At 35.8% G+C, this 17,861-nt stretch overlaps 2 protein-coding genes across 9 annotated transcripts in view; one reads left to right on the top strand and one right to left on the bottom strand.

Moving 5' to 3' along the window:
* Window positions 1-15,632, bottom strand: part of LOC135746648 (gamma-tubulin complex component 3 homolog) — a 33,240-nt gene extending 17,608 nt beyond the window's left edge. The window contains 8 exon segments of the mRNA XM_073814216.1: window positions 1,485-1,610; window positions 7,152-7,264; window positions 7,846-8,018; window positions 11,912-12,123; window positions 13,122-13,205; window positions 13,341-13,408; window positions 13,822-13,929; window positions 15,356-15,632. Of these exon segments, the coding sequence (XP_073670317.1) occupies window positions 1,485-1,610; window positions 7,152-7,264; window positions 7,846-8,018; window positions 11,912-12,123; window positions 13,122-13,205; window positions 13,341-13,408; window positions 13,822-13,929; window positions 15,356-15,431 (960 nt within the window). The 5' untranslated portion in view covers window positions 15,432-15,632.
* A 1,059-nt stretch (window positions 15,633-16,691) lies between these two features.
* Window positions 16,692-17,861, top strand: part of LOC135746602 (phospholipid-transporting ATPase IH-like) — a 91,198-nt gene continuing 90,028 nt past the window's right edge. For 5 of the 8 annotated variants that reach the window (XM_065265222.2, XM_065265224.2, XM_065265226.2 and 2 more), the window contains exon 1: window positions 16,692-17,384. In XM_065265222.2, coding sequence (XP_065121294.1) covers window positions 17,346-17,384 — 39 coding nt within the window. In that variant the 5' untranslated portion in view covers window positions 16,692-17,345. The remainder of the gene's footprint in view (window positions 17,385-17,861) is intronic. The other 3 variants (XM_065265220.2, XM_065265223.2, XM_065265221.2) reach the window with 2 other exon arrangements.

The following is a 17,861-nucleotide window of genomic DNA, read 5'->3' on the forward strand; positions in this document are numbered from 1 at the left end:
TTTTTGCCTGGTTGCCAAACTGTCGTACATCATCCCTCGTCTCTAGGGACCCAAATTTTTTTAACTTTTTGACAAGGTATTTGTTCAAGAGTTACGTTTTGCCACCAGCCAGACCGACCGGAAGTTAACTTTGTACCAGTAACCGTGCATATGCATCCAATAATCTTAATGCCGAAACATAGTCCATTTTTTAAGTGTACGTGAGGGTCCATGTACAGTGCGCATGATTCAATTTTCATCATCAGAATAGTCACACATAACGTACTGGATTTTTTAAACCCTGCGAACATTGTATGCGCAGGTCGTGGTCGTGCATGCGCCTACAGAAGCATGTAGTATGTAGCCCAGGAGATGCATTGCATTTTGTTGCATTGTGCATGTGTTGAACGTCTGTTTACACAGGGCTCGAAATTGCCACAGTTTTAGTCGCATATGCTCCTGATATTTAATTGCCGTGACCTCAAAATATATTTGGGAGCATTTGTGCGAATGCAAATGATTTGTTGTGGTGCAACCTGTTTTAATTTCTTTACGAAACGTTCGCAACTTTGCATGTACTGTGAAATAATAAGCAAACGTCTCATAGAGACCAATGAAACTTTACACGGATGACTCCGTTTCGTGCTGTTTTTAGCATCCGAGGACACAAATACATAAAGTTTATATTCAAAGATGCTGTCAGAGTTCACGCAGATTTTCTTGTTTCACTGAAAAATGCGATCGTCAAATACAAACTGACAACCCATCAAAAGTCAGTTAAACGTAATAAATTACTACTTTATAGTAAAATCTAATTTTAAAATAATACAAATATTGATTTTCAATTATTTAAATTTCTTAAGTAATACATTCAAACTCAAAAAATAAAAAAAATAAAATAAGCAGCACAAAAAATGCAATTTTTGATGAAAATTGATTCGTTTTTTTTTATTTGATTATTTTAGAAAAGATAAATTATTACATGTTATGAATAGTTTATTAAACATGCTATTTGATTAAAGAAAATGAAAAGAATCCAGAAAAATTTATACAGAAAAAATGGGATTTAAAAATAAAAAACTGAATTTAAAATAAATAATTAAAAATAAATGATATTTATAGGGCCCCATGAATCTACATGTTTTAAGCATATTTTAAGCATAGAAATCGGCCAAGCACAGGTCAAGTGTGTGGCAAATATTTAAAGATCAGGTTTGATTCAAACTTTTAAAATTCATAATGATGAAGTTGTTGTGCTCCTATAATTTTCAATGCATGCTCCTAAATTTTTTGCTGGTGCTCCTAACTTTTACATTTAGGAGCGCCAGTGCTTCCTGCTAAAAAGTAAATTTTGAGCCCTGTTCCACCAACAGTCAAATAAACTATACTTTGCAAATCTGTGCATTTAGCCGGTTGTGGAAGTTAAAGTATATGTAAAAACACATCCTATATTTAGAGCTTAAGATTGCATGCGAATTGTTTACAGATACAGTACAAGCCCCCACCTGTCCAACTAGGCCAAACGCTCGGTCCAGGCTGTGTGAATCTGTGTATTTTCTGATTTTATTGTGAAGCCAGCCGAGTTCAGACAGTCTGCTGCTAGTATCTCTCAGAGACTTACAAAGCGGCACCTATAAAACAAAACGGAGCAATAAACAATTTTCTTATTAACTACATATAGAACATGTAAAAGCTATTGATACTGACTGATGCGAAGGGCAAACATTTAGTTAAAACCAGATCATCCTGAAAGCGTTACTTATTTGTGACCCAACCCAGCTTCAGTATTTTTTGTGTGATTTACTGTTACATAATACTATCCTACGTAATGTAAAGAACATTCTTTAAAAATATAACCTTGGGTAAGGTCATGTTAAAGATTGAAATCAATGATTAAAATCAAATGTTGATACTTCAGATTGCATAATAAAATTACAATGAGCCTGGATTTCACATTTTGGCTCTTCATGGGCTACATCAATCCTTTTTAACACTAAAACTCTTTTACAGTGTTGAACAAATGCCTATTGAAGCTGTTCAATGAAATGTTCACTTGTAAAGGTCACACAGATTCTTTTAAAGCAAACCGTTACGAAACAGACAACCAGTTCTTTCACATTTCTTTCGAACACATAAAAAAAAAAGAGACAGACAGCTACTTCACATCCCATGCTCTGCAAATCCTGTGCTCGCCCGATTTCTGTTTTTCAGTAATGAAAAATATGATATTAATAAATACAATAATAGAACAATTATCTGTAGAGTTTCTGAATAAGTTAAGTGTTTTGAAATACGCAGCTTTGTTCAATGTGTTGTTGTATGTTCCACTTAAACAGGAAGTTACTGGGTTGTACATACTGGGTGGTTCCTTCATTTTTTATAATAGACAATAGTATTTCGTTTACATCATGAACTGGAATCTGATGTGAAGCTGAAGTGCAGAATGATGTCATAAAAATCGTTGATTGGCAGACGTTTTGATGGAATCGAGAGACTTAAGTTTTGATCTACCTTTTAAATGTTAATTCATACTATTTTATAGATAGCTCCCTTAATATTACCCTGTAGTCAAGAATTGTATAATTTAAAATGCATTTTGAGCATCATAATAGCATATATAAAAGTTTTGCCACAGTAATTTTTTAATGCTTTAAAACAGCTTCAAAGTAACTCTACACCCATGCCTCATTTAGTATTCTCGGATCTATAAATGAAAAGTTTGGTTCCAAAACGTGATAAACGACATTTTAAAAAAATAGTTACCACCAAAATCAGTATTATATCTGGTCAGTATTAAAAAGTAAATTCTTAATTTTATGCAAAATCCAATGCAATAAATCCACCCAACAAATCACAGCGCAACATTCCTCGCATTGTAAACAATGGTGGCGCTTTGAATACACACAGAATCCTAGTTTTCCTCATCTACTTTGTACTTCGTGATCCACAAACAAACAAAAATAAAATCATTTTTTTTTGTAATTGACAAACCTGTAGTGGTTTTCTGTGGCGGGGAAGAAACGTAAGCCATCAAAATCAAATAATTTACGTGAGAGCCACTTGGGCAAGGGAAAAAATGCCGGCTGTTGCTTGTTCTCCCGACAGCATCAAGCTTCTGTCATGCTAACACATTGACCCCAGTGGATCTTATGAAAAACTTTCCATTATTTTATTCATTTACAACTGATCGCTGTCAATAAAGTTCAGCGATGACGTCCCAAGGATGACAGCAGCAATGACAGTGTTCTTAATATGACAAAGTAAATGTTTTGATTAATGCCATTAATGTTTTTTTTTTTTAATCAGTGGATACCAACTAAATTAATATAACATGGCAAAGATGAATGCACATTTATATATTGATTCAATAGATTTATTGCATTTTTTGCGGAAAAAAATTATCCGTTTTTATAATAAATATTTGAAAATCAAATTATGGATTTTTTTTATGGATTTTACCCAAATTGATTTATTGCGTTTTGGAACCAAATTCTTTAAATATGTTAATTAGTCTCTACTCACCTCTACTCAATCGCACAGATATAAATATGCAAATTAGTCCCCGCATCCACTTTTTCACACCACCTCGGATCATAGATATATATCTAAATGGTGAGATGTCAAAATTATCTTTATTGAAAAACAAAATTGCCTAATGCTGTATCCCACTAGGGAAAAAATACAGACGTATTATTAAAACTCAATATACCGCCCAACCCTACCTAATACTGACACATATTCATAATAAAGACCAAAAACATTTTTCTGATGAAAACGAAGGAAGATATTTTGAGCCCATTTAATTTGATAGTAGAAAAAAATTATATATAAATTTTTTTTAACGTGAGCGCAAATAAAGACAGAATTTCATTTTTGTGTGAACTATCCCTTTAAGACCAGTCCTTTTTGGGTCTTACCGGCATCAGATTGATGAAAGGATTCAGTTGTAAAGAACATAATTTTTGTACTTTATTTATTCTGGTTTAATAAAAAAAACCATTGTTTTTAGCTTTCCAAAATATTTGAGGTTTGTAACAACATGAGAGTGAGTAAATGATGACAGAATTTTCATTTTTGGGTGAACTATCCCTTTAATGGATAACCTAGAAACTAAATGATAATGTCAGGCCTCTCTAAATATCTTTGTACCTTTATAAGAGGCACATCGTCCTTTTCCAAACAAATGGATCCAGCACTTGAACAGTGTCACTTAAAAAAGGACACCTGATCGATGATCTCTGATTCACGGTCAACATCTTCCGGGAATTGGAAAATAAAGGCCTGAGAGCCGTGAAGATCAAATGGATTCGTGTGGGCTTTGTGAGTTGTAGCCAGACAGAAGCAGCTGATGGTAAAATCAATGCTTTTACGTTTTTCATAATGCACTTTCTGAAGTGACTACAGGTGGCCCTTACTTAACATGTTCTTGTTTAATGAGAACTCACCGTTATCAACTCAAACACATAACAAGCACTATTATGAGAAATGCTGTACAAGAATATTCTGTTCACTTAACTGTCACTGTTCCTGTAGAGGAACACCTAGGTTTACTTCAATATTTTGGATGTAAATGTTTATTGAATCATGACAAACTATATATTTTTGGAAAGGTCTAAGCCTCTAGAATACATATTTCAGCAGTGTTTTATAAAATAAATTATGTAGGGAGAGTAATTGATTCAATTTTAAAGAGAGTGCGCCTCAAAACATTTATGTAATGCTAAATGGCATTGTCACACAGGTGGGATGCCTACAATTACTTCAGTGTTTTGCATACTAATTTTTATCCAATCATGACAAACTGTATATCAATGAAAAGCTCTAAGAGTGTAGTTTTCATTTGTCATCATCATTTTGGGAAAATATTGACATAGTGTGAGTCATTTTCTAAAAGGTCACGGGCCCTCAAGCGGGCCCACATTGTTTTTACATATTTATAACACTAATACCCTATCCTAAACCTAAAAATCTTGACAAACTATGTATCTTTGGAAAGCTCTAAGAGTGTAGTTTTCATATTTCATCACAATTTTTGGAAAATTATGATGTAGTCAGAGTCAGTTTCTAAAATGTCACGGGCCACAGGTGGTCCCAATTTGTTTTTACATATGTATAGCACTAATACCCTGTTCTAAACCTAAACAATCTTGTCAAACTATATATCTTTGGAAAGCTCTTAGAGTGTAGTTTTCATATTTCATCAAAATTTTGGGAAAGAAATGACGTAGTGAGAGTCAATTTCTAAAAGGTCACAGGCCAACATGTAGGCCCAATTTGTTTTTACATATGTCTAGCACTAAACCCCTACTGTAAACCTAAAAAATCTTGATAAACTATATATCACTGGAAAGCTCTCAGAATGTAGTTTTTATATTTTAAGGTCATCTGATGATAGAAATAATGTAGTGACAGTTTTTAGATACATGACCCCACCCCCCATAGGAATGCATATTAATTTTATATATTCATAATTCTAATATCATATTATAAATCTTCAAAAATGTTGACAAACTATATATCATTGGAAAGCTCCAAGAATGTAGTTTTCATATTTCAAAACGTTTTAGCAGTTATAATAATGCAGTGACAGTATTTCATCAATTTGTGACAAGAGAATGCAGCAAACCGTTGACATCTAGTGGCCGTTGTTGGTAAAACCACTAAAAGTGTTACACAAACCTCATTTTTTGTGATTTTATCTTAAAATTTGGATCACAACTGCTTGAGACATATGGCCTCATGTTTACATTATTACTTTTGTGAAACATTTTCATTTTTATAATTTTATTTATCAAATTAATATGTTATTGCATTATTTTTAATTATTATAATAAATTTAAACTGCTATAACAATTTTTCTGTTAAATATTTTCACATCCAGAAACATCAGTGAAAAACCTTACATTGTCTTCTTTAAAACAAGACCAAGATTAGTCTTTTAGACCAAAAAATGCCAAAGTTATATTAATTTGAAGCTACACATCAACTTTTCACCCCCCACTCAAAAGGGTGGAGTGACAGGTAAGTGGTTAATAACGTCAAAGTATCTCAGTGGGACTTCATTCTAACTTTTGGATTGAATGCGCTGAAATGGGAAAGTAAAAAAATGTTGCAGAATGTAAAACGGTAAGAAACGTATAAAACCTTATATAAAAAATGCATGACAAGTCATTAATGATTGAGTGTTTTGATTTGCTATTCATTACGATCAAAATAAACTTTACGAGACTTGTAAAAAGGTCAGTTTGTTTTTAAGACCTGCTTTAAAAGAACAAGTAAATTTGACAAATATCTAAGTAGATATGACAGGCATGTGTGCTTGTATGAACCAAGCGTGCTGCACAAGCCCTGAAAAGTGAAGCCAAAATGTCTCGATCGCCCCCCCAGTGACTGGTCCCAGTATAGGTCATAAACCCCGCCTTCCCCATGTTATTCAATGGGACTTGAGACCAACTTAACAATTTAATTACACTTTAATTATCTTCTTTCCGAAGCTGGTTTCTGTCATTTACTGTAGTTTTTATCATGCTGATGTAAATTCAAGTGTTTGTTTTTAAAATAAGTTTGTTTTTTAGTTAGTTATCCAATGCTATAAAACAGTGGTGTCATGTCTTGATTGACAGCTGTGATATGCACATTCTGCGAGAGCGGGGCCTTTATTTTGCGGCTTTACTTCCTGCTCACTACTGCGCAGGACTGGTCCCAAAATCGCTACGGCGAAGACTCAAGACCCAAGATGTCAGCGCCGTATCGGGACACTGGCGGCTTCACTTTTCACCAATGGAAGAGAGCGAACGTGCGTCGTCCATCTTTTTTACGTCTAACCAACGGCTCGGTCCACAGCTCACCCCTCCCTTTTGAAACGCATACAGAAGCTACGGTAGCCACCACAGGACAAACATGCCATCTTCTGAAACACGTAGTGACAAAACTCGCACTATAGAACCGTTTTTCCATTTAGGAAAAAACTGCAGTGTATGTAGATAAAAATAGCTTATTCTAAGGTAATAAATCATTACAGTTCATTTTGTATGGTCTTTATAGACCACTGATAATATAGTTATTTATATTATATTGCAATTTTGTCAAGAGATCCTTTTAAAAGTCCCACATTGCACCTTTAACTAAAAAAGAAAGAATGAAAAGCCAATAAAGAGGTTCTAAATCTTCACCTTTGGATCAATTTTGTAGCTATTCTCCTGGCTGGACATCTTGATGAACTTTCCATCAATCCCTTGGAAAACATAAAGAAGGTCCCGTACCAGAGCAGCTTCTCCGATCTCTGCTGGCCAGAGAAAGAGAAAATAAAGTGAACATTTTAATGAAAGCGCTGTAAAGGTCAAACTCGCAAGATGTCGCAAGAGTGAAGGGAAAGGTGCTGTGCGGCCAACTGCTTCGAAATCCCTTTTCAGGCCTCTGAGATGTGTATTAAAGCTTCATTCTCATCGGGGCGAGACGATCTTTACAAGCGCAAAAGAACAAAAATGTTATTTAAAAAACGCCATCCTAAAATTTATTGTAAAACATGAAGTACAAGGAGTAGGTTTCTTTTTTTGTACTACGCAAAACCCATGTCATTTACTTACAAAAAATGTATTTTGTACAGTAAAATCTACAGATCTCTCAGCACAAATTTAGTCACTTATTGTACAAATACTTGAAAGGCCAAATAATTACTCACGAGCACAATATTTTTAGGTAGATAATAAGTTATAAACAACCTAGTTTTGAACAGCCTTAGAACATAACCCAAAATTAGAAATAAAATCCAAACATCATTCTTTCCCAGCTTCATTGAATCTCGGCTACCAACATTATCATGTTTTTAGGGTTTTAGTTTTGTATGCGCTATACTCGTAAACTCACCGCTGCCGTCTCCATCCCTCCTTGGCTTTTGTGGGGGTTTGGGAGCGGGGCAGGCAGAGGGCCCGCTAGGTGGGCGAGGGGCACCAGCTGTCCCAGAAGGCGAACTTGAGACTGGCAGAGTCCAGGCCAGACGAGACCCTCTTATGGACTCGCCGACTACCTGTGAACCAGGTCTAAAAAAAACAACAACACACATACAGAAAGTTATTAAATTTCCTATAAATGAAGAGTTTGGTTCCAAAAAGCAATAAACTGCATTTTTTTAAACGAGTTACAGCCAAAATCAGTATTATGTCAGGTCAGACTTAAAAAGTAAATTTTTAATTTTACACAAAATCCAATATCCGCCCTGTTATTCTGACACTTTTCACCCTTTTTCCCCCAAAACGCGATAAACGCCACTCCTCCTTCTCTGCAGAATGCAACAAATCCACTCAGCCAATCACAGCACACCATTCCACGCATTGTAAACAACAATGGTGGTGCATTATATGCTCACAAAATCCTAGTTTTCCTCGTACTTCGTGATCAACAAACAAACGAAAACAAAAGAATACTTTTTTAGCATTTATAAACCTGTGGTGATTTTGTGTGAAGGGGAAGAAACGCAAGCCATCAAAATCGAATAATTTATGTGAGAGGCACTCGGGAGTCGGAAAAATGTCGGCTGTTGCTTGTTCTCCCGACAGCATCAAGCTTCTGTCATGCTAACACATTGACCCCAGGGGATCTTGTGAAAAACTTGACATTATTTTACTCGAATTCAACGAAAATCGAGCAGGACCAAAACATTTTACAGCTGATCGCTGTCAAAAAGGTTCAGTGACAATGTCCCAAGTATAACAGCAGCAATGACAAAGTAAGTGTTTTGATTAAAGCCATTAATGTTTATTTTTTATCAGTGTATACCACTAGTCAACTAAATGGTAAATGGTAAATGGACTGCATTTATATAGCGCTTTTAACAGACCTATGGCCATCCAAAGCGCTTTACAATTAGCCTCACATTCACCCATTCACTCACACATTCATACACCGACGGCGGTGATGAATACAACATGGCAAAGATGAATGCACATTTATATATTGATTCAATCGATTTATAGCATTTAGAAAAAAAAAATCAGTTTTTATAATAAATCTTTAAAAAATCAAATTATGAATTTGAATTTTTTTTTATGTTATTATAACCTAAAGATGCTATGTGAAAGTTTGTAACAGAAAATAGTGGTTTTCATCTTGTCACTTTCTTGGTATAGAAAACACATTTTTACCGAAATTAGTCAAAATGGATTTATTGCGTTTGGAAACCAAACTCTTCAAATTTATGATACCTTTGCTTAAATCAGCAAAACTGCATGAAGGTCTGTTGTAGTTTTGGAAGTTTAGAAAAATACTCTTTTACTGTACATTACCACTTTACCTGCTATGTTATTCAGACGAAAGCTTGATAGCCATTACCAAGGCCTGTGGGAGATCACTAATGACCTTGTAATGGTGAGTTTTATAAGCAAATAATGACATTGAGGTCGAGACACTTTAATGAGGCTGTTTGTTCAACAGATTTACTGTGAAATGGATCCAGCAATCAATTAATTCACGGCTTTGACTACATGGCCATATTTAAAACATCTTAAGTGCTGCAGGTGCTAGATACGGCATTAATAATAGATGGGTAATGCAGGAGTCCAATTAAATATGCCAGAAAAACAGTAATATCACAAAACACATATAAAAAAAATACATGAATAAAACTGAAAGCAAGACTCTCTAAGCAAAACAAAGCAAGCTTAACAAGTATTTTTTAACATATTTTAAGGATAAACTAAAAATGTTCAGGTGAGACAGACTATGTTTCATCTAAATAAAGAAAATTACTTAGAAAACTTTATTTATATATCTAAAGAAACTGTGAGTGGAGCTTGATCTGGGTGGTTTTAGCTGGTTAACAAATCAATAGAGGCCATGCGCAAATCTATATTTAATATATCTATATTATATTATAGTCCCTAAATAAATATGGCTTAAATCCTTTGGTGCTTTCATAGGGATAGTTGCTCAAAATATCTTTCTTTGTGTTTAGCAGAACACAGAAATTAATACAGGTCTTTAGTAAATGATGACAGAATTTTAATTTTCGAGTTTTTTTGTGATTGTTGCGGGCAAAAATCCTTGATCTTGCGGCACGTTTTCTAAAATGCGATGGAATATGTGGGATATTTATGCAATTTTATGCAATGAAATTGCAGGAGCTTGCCAAAATTGCGGGAACTCGCAAAAACTGTTTGCAGCTTTCATTGATGTTCACATAGCGTAATTACGTCACTTCCTAATATTCCCATAACAACAGGGGACATGGCTGCGCATGTGTAAAGTAAATGCATATTTTCAACTTTCTGCTAAGATATACATGAGTTTTCGCTACGAAAATTCGGGGATTATGAAATCACGCAAGCACCGCATATTTTGCGAGCATAAATCCGCACTTTTTCTGCATAAATTGCAATGTATTTAAAAAATGCGGCCCCCACATAAATATGCGGACTTTGGCTGACTATGCATTGATAACACGATTACTTACTAACTGTAAAACATGCATTTACAGACGCACATACACACGCACACACACGCGCGTGCACACACACACAACTCAATTCAATGCATTGTTTAGGGTTGTTGCAGAAGGCTACAACAAGGTGTCAAAGCAGTGGTGCCTTCAGAAGTGCCTTAAACACATCGGTCCAGCGGAACGCGATCCATATTTTATACACAATCGCTTGAAATGCATATAACTTTACAAACATACAAAGGATAGTGATCTGACTTAGGACAGCATGAGCGCCCAGCTCTTTGCACGTGCGAGAGAAAGAGAGATAGAGAGCGGTGCCATGATGCAGATGATTATATTTTAAATGCAAGGGATAGTTAGTTTGCCTCAGCTCACTTGAAATGCATAAAACTGAACAAATACATGAGGATTTGTGTTCGGACTTCGGACAGATGCGAGAGCGCGTGCACGTGAGAGAGGTGCAGTGAGACAGACGTGGATGAGAGAGTGCATGTACCTTTGCGCTCACAGTGAACAGAATGTTGACAAAACTTACAAAATAACAGTTCTCCGGTCACAAAAAGTCATGTGGGAACTGTTCGGAACTAAGTGCTTAGCGTCGAATTTCTAAATTTTTCGCTGACGAAAGCAGAGTCGTGGAGAGCCACTTCGCCATGGTTTTAGTGTTTTGGAGGGGGTCTGAAATGACAGGAGGGGGTTTGTCGCCCAGATTTACTTCCCCCGGTCTGCATTTCCCCCAGACATATGTTCGTCTCCCACACAAAAACTGAATTTTATTCAAAATATGTAAAATTCCGCAAAATTCTGCGTTAACACTAGATTCCGTGTTAATTTGCCAATTCCGCAATGTCCGTGATCGCGGAAATTATAGGGCCCTACATTGAATCATGCGAAAATCGTAACCTGCAAAAATTGTGTCTAATAATCGTGTTAAAATCGAGACAATAAAGTGTCAACTTATTTGGGAAACAGTTTTGGACAGTATTCTTACTAAATTTTACCTATAAATAGACATTGATCTTTAAATGTGATGGAGATGTTATTAAGGTACCCACTCTAAGCCAAATGTCAAATTCCCTGACTTTCACTGACTAAAAAGCTGAATTTTCATGACCAATTTTGTGAGAAGCCATGAGCCTGATAATGTAGTAAACAAAAAAGTGCTTAAAATGCATGACATGAACAAACAATGCCAATAAATGGCTGTTTAGATTGTAGTTTAACTTGAAATCACTGAAAGCTTGGACCCGGAATTGGCATTCCTTATGTCACAACTTAACAAACTTAACTACAATTTAAAGCGATAAACAAAATCCCTGATGTTTCATGACATGGTAAAAATCCCTAACTTTCAATGTCTGGAATAGACTTTTTGAAATTCCATGATATTCCATAAATTTCATGACCCGTGGGAACCCGGAGTTATACTTACAAAGGGTAAACACTGTAATACCTTAAACCCACATACAACCAGTTGTTTATATTACTGTCACTCACCCGGTAAGCAGAGATGGAGGTGTCGGGCCTGGCCCGTTGATGGAGAACACTCCCATACTGCTGATCCCGCTGGTGGCCATACTGGAGTTATGTGCTGCTGCAGAGCGCTCAGGGTAACTAAGTGGGAGGCTCTGAGGACGGGCGTAGTAGAACGGTGTGGAGTGGACATCGCGCGGCAAAGCCTGAGCGAATAGAGCTCCATAACTACCTGCCTGTAGGGAGAAATGAGGATTTGACCTCTAGGCATATTCTGCAAAGCAGTCGTCTATTTAGTTGGAAGCGTTATTCAAACAAACAAACTTCTTTGTTGGTTTAATTTAAAATTACTGGATAACTTGAAGCCATGTTTAATTACCCAAAAATGAAAAGTCTGACATTATTTTCTCACCCTCATGTTGTTACAAACCTGTATACATTTCTTTGTTCTGATGAACAAAAAAATAAGATATATTGAGGAATGTTTGTAACCAAACTGATCAGAAGCCCCATTGACCGCCATAGTAGGAGTAAAGAATACTATGGAAGTCAATGGTGCTTCTGATCGGTTTGTTACAAACATTCCTCATGTTTTTTTCTTTTGTGTTTATCAAAACAAAGAAATTTATACAGGTTTGTAAGAACAAAAGAGTCAATAATGTCAGATTTTTATTATTGAGTAAAATATCCTATTACTTTAAATCATTAATGTCATTCATTTAATGTAATATTTATATACATATTTAAAAAATTAAATACTAATATTAAATGAAATTAAAGCAGGGTGCTAGACATTAGTTTGTGCTCGAAATTAAGAAATGATTTGAGAAATTTCAATTGATAAGGCAATGACCACATGTATTATAGGATAGTTCACCCAAAAATGAAATATTTGTCATCATTTCTCACCCCTCTTGTTGTTCTTAACCTGTATGAGTTTTTTGTTCTGGTCAACACCAAAGATGTTTTGATAAATATTGATAAACACACAGTTGATGGTACCAATTGACTTCCATAGTAGGACAAAAACAAATAAAATGGATGTCACCAACTGTGCTTCTTCTGTGCTCAACAGAATAAATAAACTCAAATTGTGAGAAATTATGACATTTCTTCATTTTTGGGTGAACTATTCCTTTAAATCCAATGCTGAAGTAAATAATCAGTTGATTTTTTTTTTAATTATATCACTGGTAATTTTTTTAGCTGGAAAAGGCTGAAGAAAATTCCATACAGGCACTCGGCTGGACGGCTTTACTGGGTCCTCACAGAGGCTGAGCAGGAGATACAGGATGGACCATCTATTTTTCAACACGCCCTGTTTATCACAAACATAAATACATCAACATAAATGCATCATGCTTTACATACCATCTAAACTAGTTGTTATGTATTCTTCAGTAGTTAACACAGATATTTAGTAGTTAACTGGTATGATCAGCCGAACACTGACCTGAGTTTGAAGCTTTCTGTGCAACTCAGAGAAAAGAGCAGCGTCTGGCTCTCTTCGCTGTTTCAACACTAAAATAAATAAGAAAATAAACATAAACATATTTGAACAACACTATAATAAATCATTCAGGAATTTTACTACACTTAAACATTGATTTAATTTGTTGACTTAGTTAAAGGTACCACAAATTAACAACAACAACATCAAACAATATTACTATTTTACAGGATTTATTGATTCTGTGTTCATGTTTAATTATGAATGAACTTGTTCATTGTAAATTCATGTACTTTAACTCAGTGGTGTTAAAATAGTGATCTCTATTTTATTGCATTAACTAATGTTAACCAAAACCTTCATCCGCTGTTATTGACAGTCAATAGATTAGATGTTTCAAAGTGCTTAATCCACAGAATGTTAGATAAAGGCCCTCTGAACGTACATTTGCTCTTGAATAACACACGGGATTCACATTACTCACATTCTTTTTTTATTTTCTCAGACACTAGAAACTCATCCCGTTCAATGGTGGGTGCGTAATTACTCCCAATGACTCGCACGGCGTACTGGAACTGATGGGCCACGTCAGCTAAGAACAATGGCAGAATGTTCACAACAATAGATTCACAAACAAGCATGCACAAGAATCATTTCATAAAAAATCAGAGATAAGTGCAGTTCAAATTAAATCAAGATATTTTAAACAAACAAAGCATTCTGCAACCAAACCATAGAACACTGTTAATATCAACTTTGTTAATATAATTGTTATCTAAATAAAAGACACTTAATCACTTAACCAACTTCATGAGATGCATCCTAAGATGCTTTATAAACAGTACTGGACAAATATATGCTACCGTTGATACATTTGCATATTCATTCATTCTACCTTTGCATCTTTGTAAAAGCATCACTTATATTCTGCATATGAGTTTATGTGTTGAACTATTTAATAAATACAGTGTTTGTTCCATTTCATGAAAAAGTAGCGTTTTAAAAGTTTTAAAGACACAAGGTTTCAATCTGACAGTGACAATATGCAGAATATACATAACAAGATGAGTCCACACAGTGGCACTTCTTAAGGAAAAAATAGAAAAAGAAATCATGTCTATGACCAATCCCTCCTTTTTTTAGTTATATAAGGACATATTTTGCAAAAATTTAGATAAGGTTTACTACAATATGATTCCAAAACGTTTTTTCTCATATGGCAATATACTGTAAATTATACCAATATACTGGCTAGAGACCTAAAAATACCTTTTATCATATGAATTTTATCATATATCACCCACCCCTACTATAGATCAAATGTTTTTAAGACAGAGAGAAACCGGTCAAGCATGTCCAAACTTTTGAATGGTAACCTTATAGTCGAAGCATTATAAGCATTATGGGCATTTTGGTACCTAGCCATCAATCATTTAGTCAATAACAGATCTACAGCAAGAACCAAATGGTATCTGATTATATAATGAATGCATTAATGTTTCTAGGAACTAAAAGTGAGGATCATATTCCTTCATGCCTGCCTTCTCTACAGTCAGGTGAATTATTGCACACCAATATAACAAAAAGCAAAATGCCCTTATCTGACATTTGTTTTCTAGTGGACACTCTGTGAGAGGTTATCCTGTGGTCACTGACTTTTCCTAAGCCTCATACGTCAGACAACCTGATAAACGATGGAGGGGAGGATAACTAATAACAACACTAACCTTTAACACCCCATGTTTTTCTAAAAGAGCATTGGTTTGAATGAAACATTATAGGGCCCGGTTGAACCAAGGGCCCGGTGACATTTATAATTTTAGCGATCCTCTTCCAGTCTACACCACCTCATCGGTGGATACGGACTCTCCATTGCAAAGCATCATATTACAATGACCATTTACAAGGAAACAAACCACATTATTACAGCCAAGCACATCATTAAACAACACAATCACGTTTCACCAGCTGTCTGACAGTGATCAGTGAAGTAAATTAGATGTGATGTTTCTCATTACCTTCACTCTTGCCCGTTATCTTACAGCACAGACTCTGCAGAAGCACGTTAGGTGATTTCTGATCGAGCGCAGCCATGGTGTACTAAGATCTCCTACCGTGCGATCAAAAGCGGTGTCGGTGGTGCACTATTATCCGCTGTCGCTTTTTCTCCGATGGGTTTCAGCTCCTGGCAACCGAAGCGCCATTTTAACGGAACCCGCCGAAAAGCCGCCACAGTCGGACAGTGAACGGGAAACACAGCAGCGGCACGCAGCGAAAACACACCCGACTGGAAAACGTGTCTTCGGAAAACGTTCCTATCTGTAGTCGTTGATAATAATAGTGTATAAAATGAAAATATACGTCTATTTATTTGACTTTATTAATTACAAAAATAGCGTACATAACTAACACCTAAAGCGAGAAAATTCCGGCTTTGATATTGTTTTAAATGCATGAATAGACTCAGGCAGCGCTAGACATTAACACCCGCCAAATGCGGCCAATCCCACTAGCCACATTGGCAGGTTGAATATAACTTTTTTGTAGTTTTCTTAAAAGCTATGCGAAATGATAAAAAATGCGCAATGCGAAACTGGGAAACTACAACTCCCATGAGCACTCCATGCAACCAACGCAACGTACAGTAGCTTTTGGATTTGTTGTGAATGCATGGGACGCAGTCTGAGCTTATACACGCACACTTTGGAAAAGATAAAACAATTGCATGGAAGTGATTGAAGATATTTAAAATGTGTTTTTCTAGGGTTTTTCTGTTATCTTTTCAGTTAATCCTCTACACCCCTGCATCACTTTTAAATATATTTATTAGAAGTTAATCTATTTATACCTTACTAGCACGTTTTTCATGCACATAAATATATTATATGATCTATCTATACTGATATTCCTGGTATATATATACCAGCTAATAAATTTAGTCTCAATTTGGGTCAATCTGCATTTGAAAGGGTTTAAAATCTAATTTAGCTAAATCAAGTAAATTTACTCTAATTAAAGTCATTTTATGATGCCAACGTCAAGTTGAATCATATAAAATGTATTTTACCAACAAAATTGTGGCCAGTGAAAATGCTGAAACAACTAGCCACTTTGGCTGGTGAGCAAACAGTTAATGTCCTGGTGCCAGGTAGTACAAAACTTCCATAAGAACAAATGAAAAAACAATGAATTTGACCAATAAAACTGAAGTATTTATTTACTCTTTTTGTAATTTAACAATCTTAAACATATTTGCCTTTCAATTTTCCTTATTTTTATTTGTTTATTATATATAATTACTGGAATTACCAGGTTTTTCCACATGATATAATGTACATTTAATGTTCCCTTTTAAATTATGCCTTGAACTACAAAACAATACTACAATACAAAACAGCAAGGAAAAAAAGAAAAACAAGTGGAAAAATCATGTCCACGAAGAATATGACAAATGCTTCCATTTGTCTTGGTTAAGTGGTCGACCATGTCATCAGCCATACCAGTGTTGCTTGTGGCTGATTGGCAGTAAATGGACTGGGAGTAAACAGAAGGGAGGCTAAAAATGCACCGTGAGCGGGTGGGTGTAACACTTCAAAGTGCGCATGCGCTTGTGATGTCACCGGCGCAAGCAGACGGACAGTTACTACACCGAGCAGGAGAGTGAGTACGCCAGTACACCGTAGTACAGCCCGATGGGACGCATGACAAGTGTCCGGTCCCTTATATATTAGAGCAAACCCTTTTTTTCCAACCATCACACTGTGTATAGGTAACACCGAAACGTGACATTATGACAGCGATTGGACTTTATATAGTAGGCTATTTCTTTTCAATAGGGGATCATTAAATGCAATCATCGTGTAGGACAGTCAGTTGTCAAGCCTGAAAGAAACAGACAGACAGACGACAGTCATGGATCAGAGAGTTGGCAGAATGATCAGCTAGCGTTTTACATCACAATTTCTTCAAGATCAGAGGAGAAACAGAAGACAGCGCACCTGAAGCAGAATGGATTTCAGCACCATTCGGAGCCTCATCACCAGATACGTGAGTAGTAGCGCTACTGTGGCGGTCGTTCTCGCCAACTTGTTGGTCTGGTTTTCTTCATTTGGCAGGGTTGCAGGCTTAATTGTTTATTCGTTGCTGGTTTTTGCGCAGGATGGAGATGTCTGCTCTGCACCTCGTTGTATATAAATGATTTATCCATTCACAAGACGTTGGCGCATCGCGTTGCGCCTCCGTAAAAGCACGAGCTGTGGAAATAGCACAGTGACCGGCATTTACAGTAACTTGTCGCGTTTTGATAAATTCAAAGTTATTACTGATATTCACTTTGGTTTGATTACAGCGATGAAAGTGATCGAGAGAGACTTATATAATATTTGAATGATTAATGATAGTGACACAACTGGCTCACGGTCGAGAATCACAGATATATCTTATGACAGATGAAATGTCAAAACTGGCCTCAATAAATATAAGGTCGTATTACGCATGCGCGGACAGGTGTGGGTGATTTAAACC

This window comes from Paramisgurnus dabryanus, chromosome 4, assembly GCF_030506205.2.
Source record: "Paramisgurnus dabryanus chromosome 4, PD_genome_1.1, whole genome shotgun sequence".
Taxonomy (NCBI): domain Eukaryota; kingdom Metazoa; phylum Chordata; class Actinopteri; order Cypriniformes; family Cobitidae; genus Paramisgurnus; species Paramisgurnus dabryanus.